This window comes from Wyeomyia smithii, chromosome 3 (assembly GCF_029784165.1).
Source record: "Wyeomyia smithii strain HCP4-BCI-WySm-NY-G18 chromosome 3, ASM2978416v1, whole genome shotgun sequence".
NCBI lineage: Eukaryota > Metazoa > Arthropoda > Insecta > Diptera > Culicidae > Wyeomyia > Wyeomyia smithii.
The window spans coordinates 241,130,417-241,156,689 of record NC_073696.1 but is presented as its reverse complement, the minus strand read 5'-3'; the positions used below and the strand labels follow the sequence as shown (position 1 = coordinate 241,156,689).

General features: G+C 36.7%; 1 protein-coding gene across 8 annotated transcripts in view; it reads right to left on the bottom strand.

Moving 5' to 3' along the window:
• Window positions 1–26,273, bottom strand: part of LOC129730022 (glutamate-gated chloride channel) — a 132,029-nt gene that overhangs the window by 28,118 nt on the left and 77,638 nt on the right. For 3 of the 8 annotated variants that reach the window (XM_055688972.1, XM_055688980.1, XM_055688976.1), the window contains exons 4-6: window positions 21,350–21,420; window positions 9,762–9,831; window positions 5,969–6,205 (exon numbers count right to left, since the gene is read on the bottom strand). In XM_055688972.1, the coding sequence (XP_055544947.1) occupies window positions 5,969–6,205; window positions 9,762–9,831; window positions 21,350–21,420 (378 nt within the window). Of the gene's footprint in view, window positions 1–5,968; window positions 6,206–9,761; window positions 9,832–21,349; window positions 21,421–23,852; window positions 23,921–26,273 lie in introns of all 8 variants that reach the window. The other 5 variants (XM_055688974.1, XM_055688978.1, XM_055688979.1 and 2 more) reach the window with 2 other exon arrangements.

The following is a 26,273-nucleotide window of genomic DNA, read 5'->3' as shown; positions in this document are numbered from 1 at the left end:
TTCATAAAGATTAAACATATGGTTCAAAAGTCATGTAAAGAAATGTTTTTAAGAGGCTGTTTAAACTCACTCACTTTTCTCAAAGATAGCTGGATCGATTTCCACAAAATTAGTCTCGAATGCAAGGGCTATTGTCCCATAGGTTGCTATTGATTTTCATTGAAATCGGTTTGTAACTTTGTCCATTATTTATAAAAATGTCAGATTACGCTATAAAAGCAAAGCATATACCAAAGACTGCTTAAACTCACTTACTTTTCTCAGAAATGACTAGACCGGTTTTCACGAAATTAGTTGAAAATGAAAGGTCTAGTGGCCTCATAACACCCTAGTGAACTTCATTGTAATCGGATTTTTAGTTTAGGCACCGTGTATCAAAATGTGAAAATCACGAAATTTCATTATCTCAGAAACTAAATAACCAATTTAAACAAAACTAGTGCCAAATGAACGGCCTGGTTGAAAATCCTTAACTAATGATTAAACATGTGGTTCAAAATTATGTATAAAAGATATGTATCAAAAAAGGAAATCACGTTTTGAAAAGAAACATATTCCAAAGACTGCTTAAGCTCACTCAATTTTTTCAGAATAGTTGGACCGATTTTCACTAAATGAGTCTCAAATAAAAGATCTAGTTGCGCAATAAAATCCTATTCAATTACACTGTTATCGGACTTTAACTTTGTCCGTTATGCATCAAATTGTAAAAATCACAAAATTTAATTAGGTACCACAGAAACTACACAACCGATCTGAACATAGTTGGATTCAACGGACCAAATAAACTTGTCTTTAAAACCATTATAATGTTTAAGCATGTGGTTTAAAAGTTATGGAAAGAAAAATAGCTCGGAGTTGTTTAAAACTATAGCAACGATCAAAATATGTGGCCTCAACATTTTCCAAATTTGATGTTGTACTATAACCAGATAAGGCAGAATTTGGCCATTCTAGGAAGTATTCCGGCAACCAGTGAAGTAGTCAGGGAGACTGCGGGTTCAAGTCCCGTCTGGATGCGGTATGTTTTTCCAAATCTGTATCATATTTCAAGTTCGCTTATTTTTCGCTTCCCCGGCTGCACACACTGTCTGCCTTTAATGAACTTGAATGTTAACGGGTAAAAGCCGTTGTTAAAGATAGATATTGATTCGAAAAAATTTAGCCCTACGGAGCACTTTTTGTTGTTGTGTTGCACTCGCAGGCATGACTCAGACTGGCTTTGATCTCGATCACACAGGTTTATAAGAATTATCAGCGTCAGCTGACTCTCCTATGTGTAATGAGACATTCCTTTCAGTCGAATGTTCGTTTTAGTTGTGCTGTTGGCTACCAGAAAATCGTTATTTAAAGTGGAAAATAAATCCAGCAGAAATTTTCATGGTGTATTTTTTTGAATGAAGTTTTGGGTAATTCTATTTGAATAAATAATAAGTTCGAATGAGAAAGGTTGGGTCTCACTACTAGGTAGATTAATTTGGGTTTGTGTAATTTAAACTAACTACTAAAATTTTGAAACTTTCTGAAGTTCTCTCAATCAACAGCAAACACGCTCAGAGCATGTATTTGTTAGCTTTCTCTATCTGTCTTCTTCTTGTAGTAGTATATTTGTGTGCATGCTGTATACATGGTTTATTGATGCTCAGTTTTCTTTAAAATGGCGACCGATTAAGAAGAATTGCGCAAGCACAGTGCAGTTCTATGATCTTGCCTTAAAATTTTGGTAAAAGTTTGAGAAGCTAGTAAAAAACCGGCTAAAGTATTAGACGAAACAAAACTTTGATCTCCTAGCCTAGATCAAGGTCAAGCCTAGTGGCTTGGCTATCAATTGGAGTTGAAATATATAGGTACCAGAACGAATATTTGAAGAAATGTTTTCTTCGCAACCCAACGAGTCGGCTTTAGTGTCGTTTGAGCTAAGATTTCATTGGCATTTTGAGATCCTTGGTGTACAAATATAACTGGAGAATAAAAAACTGCAAACAGTTGATTGGTAGAACTAAAAGATGCATTCAAAAAGTTAACATGAAGGTTGTACACCACTTTTGTTCCGACTATTGAAAAAGCTTAGTCGGAAAACCGACTACAAACCTTTCTCAAACGTTTATCAAGTCTTTTTTGTTATTAACACTGGTCAACACAGGTGCGATCCGAAAACTTAAACTGGAAAAAATGAAAGATTATAACTATTCAATCATCCCTGAGAATTTTGCTGCCCCTAGCCACGAGAATGATACCCGTGCGTCTCCTTTCACTGTTGACTCGGTGGAGACGCTAGGTTAATGTTGCTATTCCGTAATTTTAACCCTATCCCTGCGGAGAGAAATCAGTTTTACATCGAAAATGACATTCAGGCAACCGCATGCAAAATTGGCACAAACTATATTGCATGTTGAGAATCAATCTGTTCTCTAACTGCTTAGAATATTTTCATCGTTAGAAATCTCAACTACCTATAGTTGTTAAACTGTTATCAATGTTTATATGCCAGGCAGGGATGTCATGTAGAAAACCTCTTGTAGTTTCCGACAAGTTTTCTACGTAGAATACCTAACCAAAAACGAGTATTCTACGAAAGCCTGCAAAGAGGTTTTTGTGGTGAATTACATGAAGAAAAAACAAAATTTAAATTCAAAAATATTATTAATTTATAATAGTGATGAATATTTTGTTTGAATTGAGAACGAATTGGACATTTGAAATCGTTGCTTTTGATCTCCATCGATTGAATTTGTTTTTGATATGTTTCATAAGTTTTCGGATTAGCAATACCTCCCATTTGCAAAATATTCTAGGGCTTTCTGGCCAGTACAACAAACCCAGGTATGTTTAATTTTATCTTCGACACTTTATATAAATTTGTAAATCAAATTAAGTAACAACTTAGAACTCAAAAAATGAGTAGGGTAGAAGCACCGGTTTTGGCCTTAGCACCAGTTTTGGCCATGATAGAATAAAATTGATAATTTTGAAAAAGTATCTTAGATTACTCCTAATTCGAAGTCTCCTATTGAACCTGCTGATACTATTCAACAAAACTATTACAAACTTAAGCAAATGAATATGCGTATTTTAGTTTAAATAAAGGAACTAACTATGCTTTCTGCAGTTCACTATACAGCCTAACGTTAAGGTAGTTTGCAAGCTATTTTTCATAGAGCATAACTTTGTTTAAATTTGCCCATTTCTATAACAAATCTTGTTACCAGCATCAGGCACAACTTACTACAGCACATGGATAAAAAAAGTAGAGATTTTGGTGTGATTTTTCACTGCAATATCAAAATTACCAACAGCTTCCAAAAACGTTCATTGATCCATTCTTGGCCACATATTAATGCAATTCCATGATTCATAATCCTGATATTGGCCATATGTAAACAAAACCATGGTAACGTATATATGTTTATGCAAAACATGAAATGTATGGAGTTTTTTGGGCTGATATTTTAATCGCATGAGATATGTGAAACTACAAAACTGGTTTGGGATTAGAAAGTCTCCGTTTGTTCAAATTATTTACAAATCTGTAACTTCATTTATATTTACCAAAACTAACGCTTCGTATTCTCAACCTTAACCTGACTATAATAAATGGCACTTGAGTTACCGAAGTTGATGTTAGCAAATAATACGAAAAAGTTTCTATGTGAAAAAGGAAAGAGCGGAATCTTTTCAATGTAGATCAATGACAGACGTGAAATTATTATAGATCAGATGTGATGTCAGTGTTATTAAACATCCTACTAAGTTTAAACAAACTCTAACTTGAAGTACTTTGCCCTGCTAGCTATGTGTGAATATAATATCATTATTTAGTTTTATTATTATATATACTGACCCTTTGGTTAGTTCAAAAATGAGGATTTTCTGCTGTTAAAATATTTCTATATGATAAAATCAAAATATAAAATAATTTCGTGTGACTTCAATTTTTTCGCGAATTGGCCACAATAGGAGACCCAAGTGGCCAATTTAGAAATGCTCTGGCCAAAACAGGAGCCTAGAGAAGTTTTTTGATTGGAAAATATGTAAACAATACAACATAATCTGATTATTTAAACTCATTGTTAGTGCAGAATATAGGCAATTTCATCCGATTTCCCCGTTGAAATTTTTCAATTACATATTTTTCGAAGGAAGAAGGACAAATATCTCTCATAGATAACATACTATGGCTAAAACTGGTGCTTTTACCCTAATTACTTAACTCAAAACTGAGTAATACTGTACTCAAAAAGTGAGTAACAATCACTCAGTTTTTAAAACGCCTTGTTTCTCAATTATACGTATTTACGGAGTTACTCAGTTTATGAGTTGTTCTACTTTTTACGAAAATGCGTCAAATCTTACTCATTTAAAAGTTATTTTTCCCGAGGGTGTAAAGAATTCTTCCTGCAACCGTTTAAAGTTGCATGAAATTTTTGGTGGGCTATTTTTATACATGCCAGCAGAACCATGAACTTGAGGTGTTGGGTACGCTGTAAATATATGAGATTTGACGGCGAAAGCACAGTTCTGTAGAAACCAGGCCTTATATGCACCTTTGCTATTGCACTAATTTTGTATGTGATTTTGTATTTGACGTATATTATGCGATTTTGCTTTCATTAGCATTTTTGGATGACAACAAATATGTTTACCGTGAATTACGATTAAAATTATTGAGTGAAAACTTTGTTTGCTTTTTTGAGTTTCTTCATCATTGCTTGTTTCGCCATTAATTCTCCCGTTACTTAAATACACTTAAGCAGCGCAGCGAATGGCATTTTATGACTCATACTGTGAATTTTCGAGTGTTTGAGAGTTTTCTACTTGCAAGAGGTTTTCTACCGTAGAAAACGTAAATAACTTACGAGTCCCGAAAAATCGCGTAGAATACCATCCCTGAGTCAGGTGATGCCATAGATTGTTCCTTTATGAATTGAACTTAATAAATTGGTTGTTTTTAAAGAGAGAAAAAACTTTTTTACAAAGTTGCTCAACATGAACGGAACAGCAACATTAGTCTAGCGTCTCCATCGATTCTACAGTGAAAGGAGACGCACGGCTATTATTCTCGTTGGAGTGGGTGGAAGCTTTTGACTAGTTTTTGAAATGGATAGGGGCATCAAAGTTCACAGGGATGGTTAAACAGCTATAATCTTTCCTTTTTTTCAGTAGAGCTTTAGAATCACACCTGTAGTTTTCTTCTTGTGATTTAGTAACACAGCTCTAAATCGGTTAATTTGAAAGATAGAGAAAAACTTTTTTCCACAAAATCACGCAAAACAGATGAGGCTACAACAGTGTAGAACATCGTTCAACTCTATCTGCAAAGATAATAAAGTTAGATGTTAGATTTCACCGAAAATTTGTATCACCCTAATTTTAAATTACAGGAAAATGTGCACTACATCATACTGCACAGTGTTGTAGAAGAAAGATTTCTACTAGAATGTCACTATCGAGCTCTAGATCCAAATTTCCCCATGAACTCGTTTTCAAGGACGCTGTCGACAGGTTAACATAGCGTCTCCACCGATTCAACAGTAAAAGGGGGCGCACGGTTATTGTTCTTCTAGTTCGCGTTGGAGTGGGTGAGAGCTTTTAACGCGTTTTCGAGATGACTAGGGCACCAAAATTCGCAGGAAAGGTCAAATAGCTATAATCTTTAATTTTTACCAGTTTGAGCTTTAGGACCGAATTTTTTTCTTTTGTCGATGAGCGTAAAGAATGTATTTTTGAGAGAAATAAATCAATTTTTCTTTAAGTACAGCAACTTTTTTGGACAACGACTGAAAAAAAATCTGAGTTTTAAGTTGTCACCCGTTATTCTGTATCACATCAATTCTATTTGTTGCTGTTATCTGCTTATTGAATCATATAAGTATAATAATAAACAATAGTTTCAACTAAAAAATGATGTAACAACTACATCGTTGCTAAACCTTTTTACAATAATCAAAAATAAAAAAATAATACTCACAGCTAGCCATCCGGAGTGAGCAAACCTGCCGATCTAGCGGGTACAGCTTCAGGTTCATCGGGCAGGCCAGCGTCAGCGAGATTCGTATACTGTACAGCACCGAACCGTACGGGAAGATGCGGATGTAAACGTTCGGCATGATGATGTTGTGGAAGTGGCCCTCTTTCTCGTTCGAGAAGAACAGATCCGGCATCCAGACACGGTTCGGATCGGTCAGTGTCAGGTACTTCAGGCGGCCTGTGTTGCGGGAAAGAGTGGCGAAAGAGAAACGAAAGACGTGCTTGTAGTTCAGCTGGGAATTCAAATACTATATTTTTAATATGTTGATTGGAGTGGAAATTTATCACGTTGGCAATTAGTGATCCTATTTTGATATCCGGGATGATGTTGAGGTGAAGAATTCTCTTAGGGAATTGCTGTTCAACTTAATACTAATCGATTCGAAACGGTGGATGTTGGAAAAGCTATCAGCAACAATTTTATTCCAACAGTTCATGTTCATTCACTAAAGGATATATGTGCAGTGTAAAGTAAAGAGAAAAAAATGATTGATGGTTGTGACATATAATAGCACAACTGTCAAAAGACTACGAATTCATAATAAAACTTCTGAGAGCAGCCTTGGAGCAGGTCGACTAATTCAAATCAATTCAAAGTTCTCATAGATCATCATCTGACCTCCGCACAAAACTGAGAACCGCCGTTAAATCTGTCCACTCCATCACCCCCGCCGAAAAAACACGCTACTACATAGCATCATGGTAGATAAAGAGGCGTTGCTCAAGTGTCTTCTCGCATAAATAAAGCTGTTGGTCCCATAAAGATAAACAAACACAGCGCAAATCTCAAATTTTTATTTACTTCCAGCAGCGCCAGGCATGGCGACATCCGGGGCCCAGTTTTGCGTTGTTTACGGAAAAGCTCTCGTCAGCAGCGCCTCATCGAGAGACTTTACGGTGGGTTGTTGTAAGATACGATGTTGATCCTTTCCTTCCCGGGACGACCGGCCCAGTGACGGAGGCCAGATGGTGTGACGGAGATAAATGTATGCGCACTCGTTGGCCCGCTTGGCAGGTCCAAACGACTGGTTCGGAATGGAGGAGATGTAGGTATATGAGACGACAAAAAAAAAACAATCTACATCGCCGTCCGGAAAACAAACTTGTGTAAATCGCTGTTAAGTAGAAAGTTTCTTCCTTCACGTTACCATGTGACCCTAGTTCAGGGGTAGTCCTTGTGGTGGAGAAAGGAGCAGCTTTAAAGGTGAAACACGGGAGCAGTTTAATGAAAAGCGTGATTATTTTCTTGAACTTGAAATGAGGCAATTTAATTTGATAAAAATCTAATGCTCCTCGAATTGGACTCAAATTTTACACTTTGCCAGAATTATCCTAATCTACTTATTTTGAGATCTAAATAATATACTCGTGGATTGTTTATGACTTTCAGAAGTTGAAACATTGGTATGATCGATAAGTCGATAACATTCGATTCGAAAAATATCTAATTTATTACAATTGATTTCATGTCGTGAATACGCAATATGAAAGCAACAGACCCACAAACACTTCCTTGCGGTACACCAATTTTATGAAAATTGGAACCGAAACCAAAATAATTTTTACGAGTACATCAATTCATTCATCGAGAGTTCCACACTTTAACATTTTTAAATTTGGACTTTTTCGACATTTTTTTTATCTTTTTGACAATTTTGGACATTTTTGGCAGATATATTTAACATAAATGCCGAAAAGAATATTTTTAACGTTTTTAACATTTTTAACATTTTTAACATTTTTAACATTTTTAACATTTTTATCATTTTTAAAAATTTTAACATTTTTAACATTTTTAACATTTTTAACATTTTTAACATTTTTAACATTTTTAACATTTTTAACATTTTTATCATTTTTAACATTTTTAACATTTTTAACATTTTTAACATTATTAACATTTTTAACATTTCTAACATTTCTAACATTTTTAACATTTTTGATATTTTCAATATTTTTTATATATTTAACATTTTTAACATTTTTAACATTTTTAACATTTTAAACATTTTTAACATTTTAACATTTTTAAAACTTTTAACATTTTTAATATTTTTAACATTTTTAAAATTTTTAACATTTTTAACATTTTTAACATTTTTAACATTTTTAACATTTTTAACATTTTTAACATTTTTAACATTTTTAACATTTTTAACATTTTTAACATTTTTAACATTTTTAACATTTTTAACATTTTTCACATTTTTCACATTTTTAACATTTTTAACATTTTTAAAATTTTTAACATTTTTAACATTTTTACCATTTTAAACATTTTTAACATTTTAAACATTTTTAACATTTTTAACATTTTTAACATTTTTAACATTTTTTACATTTTCAATATTTTTAACATTTTTAACATTTTTAACATTTTTAACATTTTTAACATTTTTAACATTTTTAACATTTTTAACATTTTTAACAATTTTAACATTTTTAACATTTTTAACATTTTTAACATTTTTAACATTTTTAACATTTTTAACATTTTTATCATTTTTAAAATTTTTAACATTTTTAACATTTTTAACATTTTTAACATTTTTAACATTTTTAACATTTTTAACATTTTTAACATTTTTAACATTTTTAACATTTTTAACAATTTTAACAATTTCAACAATTTTAACATTTTTAACATTTTAATATTTTTAACATTTTTAACATATTTAACATTTTTAACATTTTTAACATTTTTAACATTTTTAACATTTTTGACATTTTTAACATTTTTAACATTTTTAACATTTTTAACATTTTTAACATTTTTAACATTTTTAACATTTTTATCATTTTTAACATTTTTAACATTTTTAACGTTTTTAACATTTTTAACATTTTTAACATTTTTAACAATTTTAACATTTTTAACATTTTTAACATTTTTAACATTTTTAACATTTTTAATATTTTTAACATTTTTAACATTTTTAACATTTTTAACATTTTTAACATTTTTAACATTTTTAACATTTTTAACATTTTTAACATTTTTAACATTTTTAACATTTTTAACATTTTTAACATTTTTAACATTTTTAACATTTTTAACATTTTTAACATTTTTAACATTTCTAACATTTTTAACATTTTTAAACATTTTTAACATTTTTAACATTTTTAACATTTTTAACATTTTTAACATTTTTAACATTTTCAACATCGTTATTATGTTGACAACTGTTAAAAGTTACTATTTAAAAATCTGCAATCTGAAGAGACATTATGGACAACTTTGATGCTGTAGGTTGACGATCTCCTTCCAATTTTTCACGATACAAGTTTAATCGCACCCAGCTTAACAAGAACGAGGGTTAAATAACTGACCAATGCCGAACGGATGCTGGAATCCAATTTATTTCTATCCATATCGATCCCATTACTGTCAATCAGTGAAGGACAATGTATTGGCGTGTGGAGGCGGAACACGACTGCTCTCTTCTCCGCTCTACTTTTGTGCGTTACAATTTTTCCCATCTCAGTTTGACACATCAGCAGCGAATGAACGGCAACAAAATGACTAGCCCGCTGTCACAGATCAACAGATGATGAACATTGGTCCGAACAAGCCACCGATATGTGCACTCGCCCGTGTGTGTGTGTGGGGGAGGGAGGGCGGTTAGATCACTCTGATTTTAATCGAATTCTGACCAGTTTTCCCCGGTTGGTTATTTATCAGTGGTAAAATATGTGTATATAGGAATATACTTGTCAAACTTTTCACTCACCTCCGATGTCGTCGAATTTCAGCCGTTCGTCCAGCCACTGCTCTCGGAATGTTAGCTGCACGCTGTATTCCTGTGGGGTTGTTGTATTTCCGTTTTTTTGTGGTGTTGGGGAGTTTTTTCCGATGACAACGTCGACAACGATGATGCCGATGATGACAGTGGCCGGGAGGAAATTAAATATTAGTAAAAAATTGATGGATTTTCAGTAAATTTATATATTTTTTCCCTATCTTCGAGAGCGGTTCGGGGCGGAAGTTTTTGGGGGGGAAGAAGGTATCATACCATATCTTCGGTACATTTTTGCTAACTGGGATCATGATCGGGGTCGGTCGGGTGGTTGTTGGTTTAGGATGGAGTTCCTAGCTATCAGTTTTCAAGTCTTAGGATAATTTTGATTGCGCTGTGACTGATTGATTCGTGAACTTTTACTATCACTTGTGGTGGTCCTGATCTGGAAGGGGAGGTGGGGGTTCAAGCGTATGTACACAATTTTGTCCTCTCAAATGTTAGAAAAAGGGAGAGAGGTGTGGGCGGTGAAATTCGGGAGCCTAGCGTTTCCTGTCTCAAATATCGCCTGACTTTTTGGGCTTGTTTGGTTAAGTGCTTTTATTACGCCAATCGAGGGGGTTTCGGCTAAAGCTTAACGCGACTTTATTATTGGTTGGACGGGGGGAAAGGATGAGAAAACGAAGATGTAATTTCCATTCTTCGAGGGAAGAGACGTTCGAATCAGCAGAAAGAACTAGTCAAAGGAGGGAGTTTCAAAAAAAAGTAATTCAGAGAAACTTTGAACCGGACTAGCAGGAAAAAAAGACAAGAAAACTATCTCCAAACAAAATTTAGAGAGCATAAGAGTAAATCGAAAAATCAAAAGTTTAAGATAGTTATAAACAAGGCATAGATTGAAAACTGACAGCAACCTGCCCGAGTGACGAGAAAGGTTTCATCCAATCACGCGGGCAGGCAGCGATTCGTAAAAAAATCATAATATTAAGGTTATACAGCAAACAGTTACTAAAAGCGTGGCATGCCAAGATTGAAAGTCCTCTACTGGCACTAAAGCAAAACAGAAATCATGCAAGCATTCTCCGGCATTCGATATGCACCGTTAAGCACGGACATTTTGATAGATTCAGAGCAGCCATGTTTCTTATCCAGTACAGAGACGAACTGCATGCAGCAAGACATCAGTTTCTTTGGGGAGGAAGGGAGCAAGCAGAAAAGCTCAGCGAACTGTCGATTCATGCAATCGGGGGGATTCGGGGAAGAATGCAACATGCTAGCATGCAAATATGTATCGCTTTATCTGAGCATTCGCGTGATGGAAAGTGAAGCATTCCTCATGCTGTTCGTGCGTTCGTCGTGCCATGCGACTCATGCGGTTCGTGCAGAGTTATTTGTGGCTGAGAGAGGGACGGTGGATTTGGTTTCAACTTGCAGAAAGGGGTGGGGTGAGCAAACGGCCAACGGTTTAAGGGGGTAGGGGGGTTAGATGCAGCAATCATGCAACATTCCACGTGCAGGTGATATAACGAAGTCATCATTCCTCATCACGACGTGGCCGGACGCCGTGGTCCGGTTCCTTTCGCATGCTCCCGGTTGGCATTCCGCAGTTGATGTTCGTGTGTGAGTCGGCATGCGAAAATCCTACCTAGGGCTACCGTCGTCACTGGCAGTGTACTAGTAGTAGAATTGATTATATTATTATTATTAACTTTTTTTTGAAACCGTGGTATCTTCTCGCTTTCTGTCGATTAGTTTTGACAATCTTTGCTGTTAGTTTTTTGGCGATTTTTGTTATTTGAAATGTGTTATTTTGTTATGAAACAGAAACAAAGACAGAGGCGAACAGACGAAAGCTTACGTGAAAATTAAATCCGATCGGAGATGAAAAATTTGGTGTTTGTGATTGTTGCTTCGTACTTAGTGTGGACAAGCGAATGAGCTTGCCATGGCGAGCTAGAACTCGGGAATAGGTAAGACAGTGTTTGTTCTGATTTTGGAGTTACAAAATTTACATCACACTTGAGCTTTGTTTTTTTGTTATTGAAGATTCAATAACCTAATAATCCCCGATACAATTGTTCCTAGCGACAGCAGATTAGGAAACATTATGCAGTTGTTTCCGAATTATATTTCCAAAAGTTTATTTCAATTAAGAACAAATCGTTTCAAATTACCTAAGTTATTGTACTCGGATCATATCCTGAGAATCGCAGTAAAAATATTTTTTTCGGTTTTCGAAATCGTCATTTTCAATCGAAACTTCACTAACAACTTTGCCGAATCATCAGCTGTTTCGGATGATATTTACTATAACACCTGCATCAAAACAACTTCTAACAGATGGGAACTAGGTTCCTGTTAACCCTTGATTTTTGTCAATTCCTGAATGAATCTATTTTTTCGATAAAATAATCGGCATAGTAAATTTACGTCGAATCTTAAATCAAAAAGAAACTTGACACAATCGGTAAATAGCGGTAAAATGCTAGCTAGTAAGTCTGATTAGTCTTTTCAGCGCAGGTTTCTTAGTTATTAATGTGTTTCACATAAAGCTGGTTTACTTCGAATCCGGAGGATTTTTGGAACTTATTGCTAAAAAAAATTTTGCTTTTAATTGAATTCGAAAGGTTATAGCAAAACCTTACTAATCAATGACTGATAATTTTTGTCCAATACAGGTGGGACTCGATTATCGGGAACATCAAAAAAATTTTCATTCCGTATAATCGAGTTTTCCGGATAATCGAATCACACAAAAAATACTGAAATTTGCGATTAACGAACATAAAATAAATATTTCTTTTCTTTATTTCACTCGTATGATGCAATAGCGTAACCAGAAGTTATTTCTGAGGCGAAAAGGGGTAAAATCTTGAGTAGCGAAAAATAAATAAATTGGACATTGATTATTTTCACTTAGTTCGGACATGTCCCAAACATGCCGGAAGTGACTAAAATGGTAACAAATATGCCAAAAGGGATGCTAGAGGCAAAATTTCGGAATAAAAATTGAAAACGGACACGAAAAACATAAAATTCCGGATAATCGAGTTTCCGGCTAATCGAGTCTCCGGATAATCGAGTCCGACTTGTGGAATCAATCCAAAAGAAACGTACATCTCGACAGAAATAAAAAAAAATTGAAACATTCAAGCTGGTTTTGTATTTTTTCAGTTTTTGCTATACGAGGAAGAAATAACACTACACGCTTTTCATAAGTTATTTCTGATTGATTATTAAAAAATTCAAACTATCACGAATTGCTCAATTTTAAAATTTTTAATTGCTTTTATAGGCGCCTTCAATTTCATACATTAATCAGAGCGATATTGACAGACTGAGCACATGTGCCAATTATTTTAACCAATTGTGGTTGGGTGAAATTTTCAGCATATATTCAGCGCATTCTAGATGAAGTTATTCCTTTCAAAACAATTCAACAGCAAGAAATTAGCTCATAAGTACTTTAATCATCTCTTACGTCACAAAAATAAGAGAAAGTACACTCTTAAAGAATACTTGGAAATTGAAATCACCGTTCTTTAATTTAATTTAATTTAATTTGTCAATGAAGTGAAGTGTTTTCTAAGTTATTGTGCAACTTTGGTGAATATTCTGAACGAATATGCGATATTGTTTCATAAAAATGCAACTTTTCAGTAAAGTTTTATTTAAATCAGAAACTATTTTTTGATTTCGGCGAAGAAATGCTCGATGGGGTATATATTAAGCGCAACGGAGAACGATGGAATGTGATAGATTATGATGAAGCATGGTGTAGTATAATGGGTTGTAATGAGGTATGACACTGTGTAACGTTGTTCACTCTCGGATTCTGGACATGAACATTGACATTTTCTTTCCGAAGTTGAACATAATACGAAATCTCTACAAACAATTTTTTCAAACACGATTTTTTTCTGATCATGAAAGTGTGAAAAATCGTTTAATCATAGTTTTTAATTTTGTTGAATCCGCAGTATCAAGCATGTTAGAAAAATTTGGACTCTAACAAAGTATGATGAAGAAAAAAGTTAGGGTGACTTGCCTTGTGCAAAACAATTATTTGTTTTTTTTTCTTCAATATTTCAGTATTTTGTCCTGACATTTTGAAGCTGATAATTTTCTCAGCTCTAAGAGTAAAGGAAAGTGACTTCACGTGGTCCCTAGAACAAACGTTATGATGTAGTGGCTAAATGACTACAATGCTACATATTGTCAGCGTAGATGGCAGCCCCACCACGAGACGTAGGGTAATTGTTCGATTATTCATCTCATTAAGCCGTCGTTCGCGAAGAATGCACTTATTAAGCACCAAATTTTCACCAAATCATTGGAAAGATAAACAAAATACGCTAACATGCTCTTAAGAATCGCCCAGCAATGGAAATATAGTAAACTTACAACAACGCTCCCATATTCATATCCAAACTTAAACCACTGCCCCATTATTGATCTCACGATGCCATTCATCACACTGTTAACCATTTTCGAGAATGAACGCAGTCACATACCGTTATAGTAGGTTACCTAGGTATCCGTTGCAGTTGTTTACGCACATAATCGGTAATCTAGGTAACCACTGTAGTGCTGTCGATTTATGTTAATTACCTATGTAGGAATAATCCAATATTTTCAGTAATTTGTTTCTCGTATTTACAGAAACTAATTTGGCAACTTTTAATTTTCTTCAACGCAGTGAAAACAGATGAAAAACATTAGAGTTCAAGATTTGTAAAAATTTAACTCATACGTTTCTGCTACTCAATGCTTGTTTTTGGAAATTGAAGGTTAACATTTCAAAGATAAGAGTATTTCTAGAATAGTGAGTAATAATGTTGTGTGATTAATATGAAAGAATTCCGCTAATGATAAAAAAATTTTTTGGTTGGTTGCTGGAGGACTCCTGTTGTAGCCGTTAAGAGCAGTGCGTGGAAATTGTTTTCTGAGGTGGGTGATTGAAATAAAGAGCTTTTAAGTAAGTACTTTATGAGAAATCTAAAGTAGACTAAGAGGAATCCATTTCATGGATTAGTAGATTGATTTAGTTAGAAAATAGTTTTTCTAGTTTTCAATTCTTCAATTGATATGAAAATATGGGCTAAGATGAATAATGGAACAGTTCTCCTACATAAGTATCGCAGCCCTGGTGATGCAGTATACCGAACTTTACAACACCTCTAATTACGAACAAGACAGATATACAGTGAGGATAAATCTGCAAATACCACAGCATCAAACACGGACACGAGCAAAACACGATTGGAGACTACGAACCGGTATGGGCTGCCCTGCTTGCTCGAGAGTTGATGCGACAGGGAGTGGATATCGCGGAAATCCAAGAGGTTCGGTGGCCAAATTCCGACGAAAAACAGTTCCGTGCAGTAGGAAGAGGAATTATTCAACAACAGTATAATTATAATGAACACCGGGCTTGTTATTCTTCTCAATATGTGAAAAGAGAGGAATTCTAATTCACCGCGCATTTCTCCACCGGCATGAGCGCTGCGTGTAGCAATTCTACTACTTCTTGCGCACTACTCAGAAAATACAATTTAAACAACGTGAGTTTTCTCGTAGAAGAAGCTCCAGAGCAAATTCGACAAAAACGCAATCTATTTTCCTACTCAGATACTCTCCTCATTTGATGTATGCTCAAAACACTCACTATAAAAGCACTGCAGTTTGTTGCAGAGTTATTGTGCGTAATGTCCTACCGTTTGAGAAAGCTCACCTCAGTTTATTATCTCCCAAAAGAGATTGTTCAGAATCCACCACGGTGTTTTTCGCAAACTACTCAGATACACACGATTCCCTGGTCTCTTCAAGCACGTGCGTCGATTTGCTCACCAGTGTGAAAGCAAATGTTTCCGTAGTGAAAGATATTCTCCTATACGCTAGTGATTCTTTTAAAAAACGATAAGCCTCATGAACACTTACGCATCGATCAACGATAAACCCGATAAGCTCGAGCGTACTTATTAGGAGTGCCCAAAATACGACCTAGAAGTCGTTATCGGCGATGAAAATTCACAGGTCGGAACAATGTCACATTCGTCGATCAATAATAACGGCCTAAGGCTGATGAACTTTGCCGCATCCAGAGAAATAAGAGGCACCTGCTCCCTGATTGAACACTGATGGTCGGGGACGATCACTATCTCGTCGTGTATAAGATATGAGCACAGTTGTCGAGGAGGATGCATTACAACATCCAGCGATTGAAAGCGGATGGCGTGTTAGCTGAGCACGCCAAACAGCTGGACTAACGGATCGGAGAACAGCAGAAGGAAAATGTAGAGAACATAGATAGACTGTGGAAAAATATACATGGTGCCGTAGAAATGACTGCGAGACTGTGGGAGAAGTCGTAACGGCTTATTCCGCGCCGACTGTCAAAGAATACTCACAGCTGCCGAAAAAGGAGAAGCGCGAGTACGACAAACAAGTGCTCACCAGCGCAGAGAACAGTTATTCAAGAAACGACATACGAAGTTTCTTTTTTTTTATTCTCGCTTATTTTCCGTCGGTCTTGTTCCGCCACTGTTGTTGTGCCAATCACCGACGCCCGGGAGGCTACTCCACCCAGGACCCTAACTTACGACCCGTTGATTAACGGACCGGCGCCAACGGCTTTACTTCCTCATGCGATGGAAGGCGTGATCCCAGAGATTTTTCGCCTCAGAAAATCTCCCGGTGTCGGCTGGGATTGAATCTAGACCAGTTGGGTTGGTTGTGAGTGGATCACGCCACCCCACAACCATCGACACCTATGTCGGCATTGGGATTCGAACCCAGGCGTCGAGCGTGGTTGGCGGAGACGTTACCAATCACGCTAGGCCCTCGCCTGCGAAGTTTCTTTTGAATAGTCAACAGTGTCAGGAGAAAGAACTTTCCTATGCCGGGAACCTGGTTACTGAGAACCGACGGTTGCAGGAGAGAACACTTCCAGGCACTGCTGAATGGAGAGGATAGCGAATAGATAGCGACGGACAAGCTGTGGAGTCACCAGATCAAAACGGCGATTCAAGAGCTGAAAAACGGCAAAGCTGCTAAGAAAAAACGTATCCCAGCCAAACTTCTGACCGAGCAGCTACCGAACGTCCCACCAGATAATTTTACGAATCTGGGCGGATGAATAAATACCAAACGACTAGTTGGAAGATCACATTTGCCCTGTCGACTTAATTGCAGAAATTATGGAAACATCACGTAGCTAAACTCAGTGTAAAAAGTGCTCTCCTGTATACTGTACTTGAGATTAAGACCGTGAGCGGAATCTTTTGTCGGTGAATACCATGGTGGTTTTCGAGGGGGACCACCCGCTTAAACAAATTCTGGAATACAACCTGCAGATTCGCCATCTGTTTGCGGATTTCGAAGCGTCGTACGACTCAGTTAAGCGAAATGAGCCATGGCGGATAAACCTAGAAACCTTTTTCGACGAAACTGATAAAGCTGATTCGAATGACATTGGAGGAATCAACATCATGCATAGACATCAGTCGCGGAGGTGGAGCGCATGAATCACGAACTGCACCAAGTGTACACGTACACATAAGTGAAAAAACGACAGTTGCAGTGGGCTGGACATGTAACCAGAATGCCCCGCCTGAGATCCGCCAGAACTTTACTCAGCAGAGAATCAGAAAGAGGCCTTAGATTCTGGTATTAGGCCCCACACTCGATGCACGTGCTGCTGGTTTTCGAGGAGAATGGAGAACGGCTACCCAAAAGCGAGAAACTTGGGTATCTGCTACTCGTTCGGTATTGGACAATTGGAGGAGGATTGTTGCCATGATAGTAAAAGTAAGTAATTTTCTCAGCTGTTATGCTTTCTTTATTAGTAACAAAATTGCATTAGGTGCGCAGCTAAGTTCTCGATGTTTGTCAATAGATAGCGATAGTTGATTTTGGAATATCTAAAATGTTATGAATCAACTCATGGTAAACAAATCGCTTTGGCACGTTAGTGATGTTATTAGCGGAAAGTGATACTATTCTCATTTCAATCAAAGAAAAGGGCGACGAAGTGCATAGAGAGTTAAAAAAAAGTTAAACGAAGTGCTACTCTAAGTCAAACAAATTACCGTGATTGGTTAAGCTGGTTTAAAGACGGCATTTCAACGACTGTCTGCGTGGAGGAAGGCGAAAAATTTGAGACGCGTAAATTGGAGGCATCAATGAGGATCCATGCCAAACGATTGCATGCTTTGGGAATGATTCCAAAACAAGAAACTTAAGTTTTTAATGATTTGAAGCTAAGGAACGTTGAGCGTCGTTGGCCTGTGTGTGGCAAAAAAGGAAGGGTCTCCTTTGTCGCATCGTGACGGGTGATGAAAAATAGATTAATTATATTTGAGGCTCTCTTACTCCACTATAAACACACACAGAGAGGAATGAGAGTATGTATATGTAAGCTCATTCGCTCCCTTTATGCCAGTACAAACCTAAACAACAATCCGCCAGAAAAGTAGTGGAAGATCGGCGAGAATTGTGAACAGAAAAGGACTGTTTTAGTTTTAGTCAAAATCATAGTTCAAGCCTAGTGGTTTGGCTATCAATCAAGAAATATACAAGAACAAATGTTTGAACGCAATTTTAATTCCATTTCTTCAAAAACACCATACCGGTGAAAGGTATGTGTTTTGGACAGATAAAACCTCATCACATTACGTCAAAAAACCACAAACGTTCCTGAACAAACCAACGAACCTACCTCAGTGTCGTCCAATCGAAGATTTTTTTTGGTTGTTCAAGTTCCTTTGGTGTAAAATAACAGCAGATCAACGACGGTTGATCGGTAGAATCAAGAGATGCATTCGAAAGGTCGACGCTCTTGTTCCGGCATCATGAGAGAGCTTCGTGAGATTATGGGCTGTTAAAACCAAACGAAACCATTCCTTAGGAACGGTATCGCCTTCAATCGATTTCATCAAACTGAGCACTGTGCGGAAAACGGTAACAATACGAGCAGAGACACGAAAAAGTGATTCTACTGCATGACAACGCTCGGCTTCATACTGCTGAAGTTGATAAAACTTACATTGAAACGGACAAAAAGTAAGTCCTCCAATTATAACTTTTTCCATTCGATGGCACATGGTTTGGCTGACCCGCTCTTCTGCTTATATGAAGATATCGAGACCGACGTTGATACGTGAGTAGCCTCAAGAGATAAACACTTTTATCGTAAAGGGTATTTGGGGTCTGCCGAAAAGCTAAACAAAGTTGGTATACAATAAAGGGTGAAGAATGATAGAGTACGACGAAATGTAATGAATATGATGTTGCAGGTTGGATAAGCGAAACGAACCCATTTCTTGTAATACCAGACTAACTTTAGCACCATTTCTTGGAAGACAAAAGATGTAAAGGTGAATGCAAGTGTCAAAGTACTATTGGTAATACATAAGTGATGGTGTTTGCGAGTCTGTATGAAGTTACGTTTCATGTTTATTCCAATCATAAACATTGCCCACTTTTCTTATGAGGCAATTCTTTCTAAATTTACTAACAATATTTACATTTTCCACTGATTTGTGTAGACTAAACAGGCAAAAAACAGACCAAAACTGTCCCTAAAATATGCCAATACAGAACAGACGTCTATTGTGCGGCATAAAAGATCCATCCCACGGTATGGGCTGAAAAGAAAAACACCCCGAAGGTCAAGAGATCTAGTGTTCCGCAACTGGTATTTGTAATTGGAAAAGTTCTATTCGTTCCATCTTTAATTGGCGATTTGAGATAAGCCAATCACACTTTACATAGAAGCCAACTTGTTTGACCTCGGTAAGAAAATGTAGTATGGAAAGACAAAAACTGTTCCACCTCGGTAGTAAAAAAACTTCGCTCTAATGATGTATTCAACGTTTCGGCTTCTTTCTGGCAAGGTTTCTAAGGGCGTAAAAGCGTTTAAAAACTATCAAGAGGAAATTTATCATTAAACTGTTTTCCTTCTGCTTAAGTCGGAAACTGTACACTGGAACGTAGGACACTGTCAAACATACGACTGAGAAGATGTATATTACAAAAGATTCGAGAAAATACTGCGATAAATTTTGCAAATCGCCATAGTCACACCGTACACACCGATAGTTAATAAACGTTAATAAACGCACTTACGATATTCATAGAGAGTAAAATATTATTCACATGATTACAGTGGTGCGTGTTTTCTCCTTTCTCTGGGAGAATCGCGCCACTTTGCACTTCGACAGAATAATTACAGTAGTTATCACTCAGACGAACGGAAGAACAACGAAAAAAACAAACGATAAAAAAAGTAGAAACAATGGAAGAATGAAGGAGGAGGAGCGTTGAAGATAAGACGATCGCGGTGAATAGTGGCGGTAAGGTACGAAACGAAGACGGAAACAATACGAAATTTTCTAGCTGGGTTAGACGATCATAGAATGGGAACGGGTCAGGGTAATGCATAATGATACTTGAACAACAACATTTTTGACATCGATCTGTTGTACGCCATCAATTTGGAAAAATAAGACACGGAAACGAATGAATAAAAAATAAAAATAAAAACAAACCAATGGAAAGATGAAACTGAAACTGGAATGCGCTTCGGTTTGTATATTCTGATTGAAAATTGAACTGAGAAAAATTACAGTTGAGAACTAGAGAGAGTGAGAGCGAAATGAACTCGAATGATGAAAAAAATGGTGTTAGAGTTTATATTTAGTTTCGGTTAGAGGCAAATATAATTAACTTGATAGAACGATATTGTCTGAAGTATATTGTATGATGTTGAAGAAAGAATAGAAATAGTAATAAAACTGTTAGAAAGAGTAAAAAATATAACCTATAATCCGAACATTTGTGTTGTTGCTGTTGGGATTGCTAGTTCGAACGGAATCAAAAGTAAAAAAGGAAACAATAACGATTTTTTCTGTCATTTTTTCTTTAGTAGGTTAATCTGCTTATAAACTTGATTTGATGGCTCTGGTGAAGTGGAGCAACATAAATTTATTAGGGAAAACGGAAGTGTCAACAACATATAGTGGGGGAGTGTGATTTTGGTCTTTTTGGTACTGTTTCTCGTTCAATTTTTGGCGTGAATATTGGTGAACAAGCGCCTAGTGATGGTGGCATTAGTGATCTCACAGCATGCCACGTGCGGCCGTAGTACGCGTAGTCGTGGCATGCTGCGATCGGTGACGACAGAGGTTCAGTTCTCCTTTTTGACGCCAGGTTATGCTTGAATGTCATTGTTTTTAGTTCTGTGAAGCACACTCTCTCACACGCTTGGTGTTGTTAGGTGAAGTATTATTATTTTTTTAGAACAGAAGATTGCAACGATTCGATATGACTAGAAACGAAACAAAACAAAGAACGGAACATAGTTGAATGGAAATGGAATTTAAAATGTTTTACTGGGAGAAGGGATATGAGCGAAGTGAACATAGAAACGATTGTCGGTGTTTTTTTTTATCTCTCCTTATAAAACGTTTCACATTAGCGTGTATGTGACAGACGGAGATAATCTGTCAAACTAGGCGCCTTGAGCAGAGAACAATAGCAGTTGTTTGATTGTAGGTCTTTTGCTTAACACACAAACTCACCATTTTGTAATCGTCGATTTTCGATATCGATCTAAGGAACATGTTGACGTACACTTGTGTAGCCTTATCATCTAGTATTTTTTCACGGGTTATTTTTATTTGATAAGTGTGTGGGCATCACAGACACAACAGCAATTATGGAGGAAAGAGGTAATGTTCGTAATCATAAAATAACGCATATAAATAGAGAACGGATTAGATGTGTTAATAATAATAAGTTTGCATATGCTAGAATTTTTCGAATATTTGAAGTAAAAATCTGAAAACAAATATGCGGTTTATTTATTATATGAGAAGAACGGAATGGAACGTAATAACTATGCGCTAAAATAGTGATTATGGTGAGATTGGCAGCACTTGCTGCGTTACACTACGTGAGTAATTCTTAGATGACTAGATGAATGACTATAGATTAGTGTTATGTTGTTTATGATGTCCCCTTGCTTGCTCTACCTGCTGGACGGCATTAGTGGACATTTTTTCGGATATCATTCGCTTTTCAACATAATGACAGCAACCCACTGTCAAGTTTCACCAAGGACGAAGTTTACTAAATACTGAATTACATAGTCTGTAATAATGCAATCTGGATGTTGTGAGTTTAGATTATATTTCTGATTTTTTTTTTTTTTGGGTACATGAGTTTTAGGTAAGTATAGCATAAGAGCTTTTGTGAAGTGGTGTCAATTTTTGGTATTAAAATCTAGTTAGAAGGTCAGAGTTCAAAGTGGAGACAACCAAAAAACAAGTATCAAAAATTTGAATACGAACACGTACAAAATATGTGAAACTATGAAAACAGACGGGGTTTAAAGGAAAATAATGCAAACAAAAAGGATGGGTCAATAATCACTTCTCTACGGTTAACATTCAGTGAACCAAAAATTTCTTTCATTTGAGTGTAGTGGATAAATTATGGGACAACCTTTTATTGTATGTATGTATGCATGTATGCATGTGTACATGTATAAAAATAAGGTTAGAAGAAGACAATCAGTTTCCATTATAGCTACAAATACTACAAGTTATATTATCTTACTGGCCATACCATACTGAATATTGTCACATTTCGAAATTACTTTGGTTTGTGTACGGAAGAAATTGAATCTCGACAGTTCACATTCACATTCAAAGCAGCGCATTTAGTATGTGTGAAAGACAAACAATGACAAAGAGTGGCGGTATTTTCTTATTGTTGTCGCTGTTGCTACTGTCATTGTTTCTCTTTCAGTTTAGCCCTCGAAAACTAAAAACTTTGCTGGCTGGCTAGATGACGATTTAATGGAAACAAAATTGATGAAATACTCGAACGAATAACTAGTACAGAGGTTTTTGTTTGTTTAGTTCGGTGACATTCAAGTGAAGAAAAGCAAATCTATCACATTCAATGATATGTTGTAAGAAGAAACGTGAGAGAACTGAGGGTGAGTGAGAAGAAGAAATAACTTGAAAAATACTAGAATTTACAGGAATGACGAACACGCGCTGTCATCAGAATACCATTACGACAAACACATTCACAGTAAAATGAGTCGGTTGAAGATCGGTTAAAGTTTAATTTCTAGACAAAAAATAGGAAAGAGAGATAGAGAGAGAGAAAGTAGGAAAGAAAGACAGAAAAAGAAACAAACTACTGAAAACAAGCGGCATAACTTGAGAACTCATTAGCGCTGATTATGACCCGTTGCTGGAAAAAATATAGGAATGCTTAGTACGCAAAAATTCGTAACGCGACTCGTATCTCAAGGTAGCCAACGATTAGTTCACTGAATGTTATGTACTAGTCAAAGAGTTAGTGGAAAGCAATGATTTATCGCTCTTTCATTGCACGAGAGAAGTGATTATTGCAATGATTGGACATTCCTGAAAGAAAAAAGAAACAAAAAACAAAGGAGAAAACAATCTAAAGATGATGACACAATCGACTGAGAAACTATACAGCTTTTACCTAAACAGCATAACCAAGGAAAATCAAATTCGAGGTTAGGTCTACACAGGACAGAGGGGCTCAATCAACTAGTTTGATTCTAACAGAAATCGGCAAATATTTCGCATAAGACAGTTCAGTAGAAGCTAATCGTTGACTCTATACACTATTCCTTGAGCAACGTTCGGGGTCTCTATTGAAATGTTCGTGTGTGAAAGCTTGGACCAAAGTTGGCCATTGTCGTACTACTGACAGTTCGGCGGTACTCGCTCTCCGTATATTTTTGCCTGCTTTTGGTCTGCAAAAAATAAACATTTCAAACGGCTCCTTCGACTGTCGGGGAATAGGTTTTTTTTTTTCTTGTGATAAGGTAGTGGGACGAGACCAACAGTTGGGAAAAGGAAACAAGTTCCTTAACTTTGGTGGTCCCAGCAGCTGGCCTGCTACGATTCACTCTGTGCATTTGCTTGTTTTTTTTTTGGTAAAGTCGGAAAGGAAACTGTTTTGCTTGTAATCTCTCGCCTACTGATACTAATGATTTTTTTTGCTTTGCGTGCGGTGTTGACTTGAACTTACCATGGTCACGTCATCGATTTTTGAGATACTTCTTACAAAAATATTGACGCGAACAACGGCGGGGCCATCTTCGTAAGTTTTGTCGTCAGTACAAGTCGGTGTTTTTTTGGAGGGATGGCGGTCGTGTGGTGCGTTTGTTGTGTGACCATATTTGATTTTGGTTGTGATTGTAGTTTGTTTACAAGCGCGAGTGTCAACGGGATTTGATTTCGAAGTACAATGGCGTACACGGTTGTCGGTGGGTGTGTACGATTATGTTTGTTTCGTGTGAATGCGTGCAGATTTTCGTTTTTTGGTTTTGTGTGTGGGTGTGGGTGGTTTTGTTCAGTGGAGGCAAGAGAAGACGAAAAAAGAAACAGAGAAAATCATGTAAGTCATTATGTTGAGCTGCTCTGCTTTTGGTTTCCTACAAAAACATGGTGTTAGAAAGCTTGCTTGGATATGAATTGGCGACGTTCGATACTAAACTTAACAGTATGAGCTATTGTGAATATTGTTGATCGGAATCATTAAATTTCGGCGAGAGTTCATAGTAAACTTCAATGCTAGGATTGAGGATTGTCATTATCGTCGACCCTCCTTCTCCTGTCTGTTCTAGGTCACGTTTTGTGTGCTCGTTTTTGTCCTCACGAAAGCAAAAGAAGGAGGTTTGACGAGAGAAGCCAACTGGTTAGGTTTCGTTTTTCCGCCCGCAGGAACGAAACAAAAAAAAAAAGCAATCAAAAAAAACCCGAATTTTCATAAAGTTTAGACTAGCACTGCTAGTACACCAACCGAGCTGTGAAAAGGCCTGTAACTGATCTGCAGGAAGAGGTTTTTTTCTCATAATACGAAGCTAGCCGTAGTTGACGGAACGTAGCATTTGAATATGCCAACCTCACCAACAGGAACAGTTGACAAGCAAAAAATGTATCAGCAAAGGTGCATGTGTTTCGAACTGTTGTGATGTACATGTGTGCGCGTTTGTCAAGTGTAGGCATGCAGGCTTTTGAAGGTCAAAAGGTAAACACTGTAGTTTCCTTTGTATGTACAGCCAGTTAAACTAATTGGATACACAATGCTGGTTTGTGGCTGTACAAGTGACTCATTTGAACTGACGTCTGTTTGATTACTATTGTGTGCTGATTGTTACCGGATGTGTAAGGGTAATTAATACACTAGAGCTGTAGTAGAACAATAGGATATTATCTGCATTCTCGCTTCTATACGGTTCTTCTAGAAAGCGGGGTATTAGTAATAAGAACTAAGCCGGTTTCATTCCAGTTTTGATGGGTTCTTCCAACGGTCGGAGGTAGTAATTAAGTGTACTCAACTAATTAAAATCTACGAATTAAACCTGTCCTTTGTTTCGCATTATGTGTGCAGGCACGACGAAGAGCATTTGCGGTGGTGTTGTTGAATTCGTAGCCAAGGGCTGAAGCTTTTGTGCGTACGCTCTTTCCTTCCCCCTAATGGTCAGTTCATATTTTCCCTTCCAGTTTTTGCATCGCTGGCAGCAAACAAGCTTGACAAAGCTGCGAGATTACCAGGCGTACCGGTTGCTTTCAATGGTTTTGGCAGAACAAAGAATCCTAGCCGGAATAAGAGTAGGTACAGGTGCACAGGCGAAATGAAGGTCTCCCCTAAGGAGCGATTTGGCTCGAGTGGCACACTTTGACATTTCGTCTTAGCACGAGTACCTCAGCAAGCGATGACTGCGATCATTTCAGCTGAGTTCTGACGTTGGTGGTGAAATCAAGCGATAATGAATGGTTTCATGCATAATTTCGAATAACGCGCGACAAGCTGTTTAACATTGGAATAAAAAGGAATGAAAATTGTTTGGGGATTATTTTCCACATCGCAATGAAAAACACCAGAACCTTTACAAGCAATGTATGTTACGTATACGTGCAGCTGCGCCATCTGTTATTTTTGATTTAATTTCAAAGGTAGAAACGTTCTTGTTCTCTCGCTCTACATGGCTTCTGAAATTGTCGTGACGCAACCCCGAAAGGTTCAAAGGGCATGGTGGTTTTCAATGTGCAATGCATGCACCCGGTTATGGTTTTGCACCACCCAACCAGCATCGTCGAATGCGTTGGAAGGCTTACTGGGGCATTTACAGACCCAGCGGAAACCCACTTACAACTCGAATGTGCATGATCGGCCATTTAATACAGACACATACACTCTGCTAAAGCTTAAGAGCCAGTTCGCGAGAACCGCAACCACCTTTACAAGGGAGGTTGTATCGAGGTTCTCCGATCGGACTAAAACTTTCGTGGTTTGTTTATCTATATATTAGAACAATGTTTTGCATAATGTCAGATTTTTTTAAAAGGGGTAAGTGGGGTAAAAAAGCACGCCAAAAATTAATGTCAAAAAGTTGCTAAAAACGTAAAATTGTTATAACTTTGTGTAAACTGAATCGATTGTCAT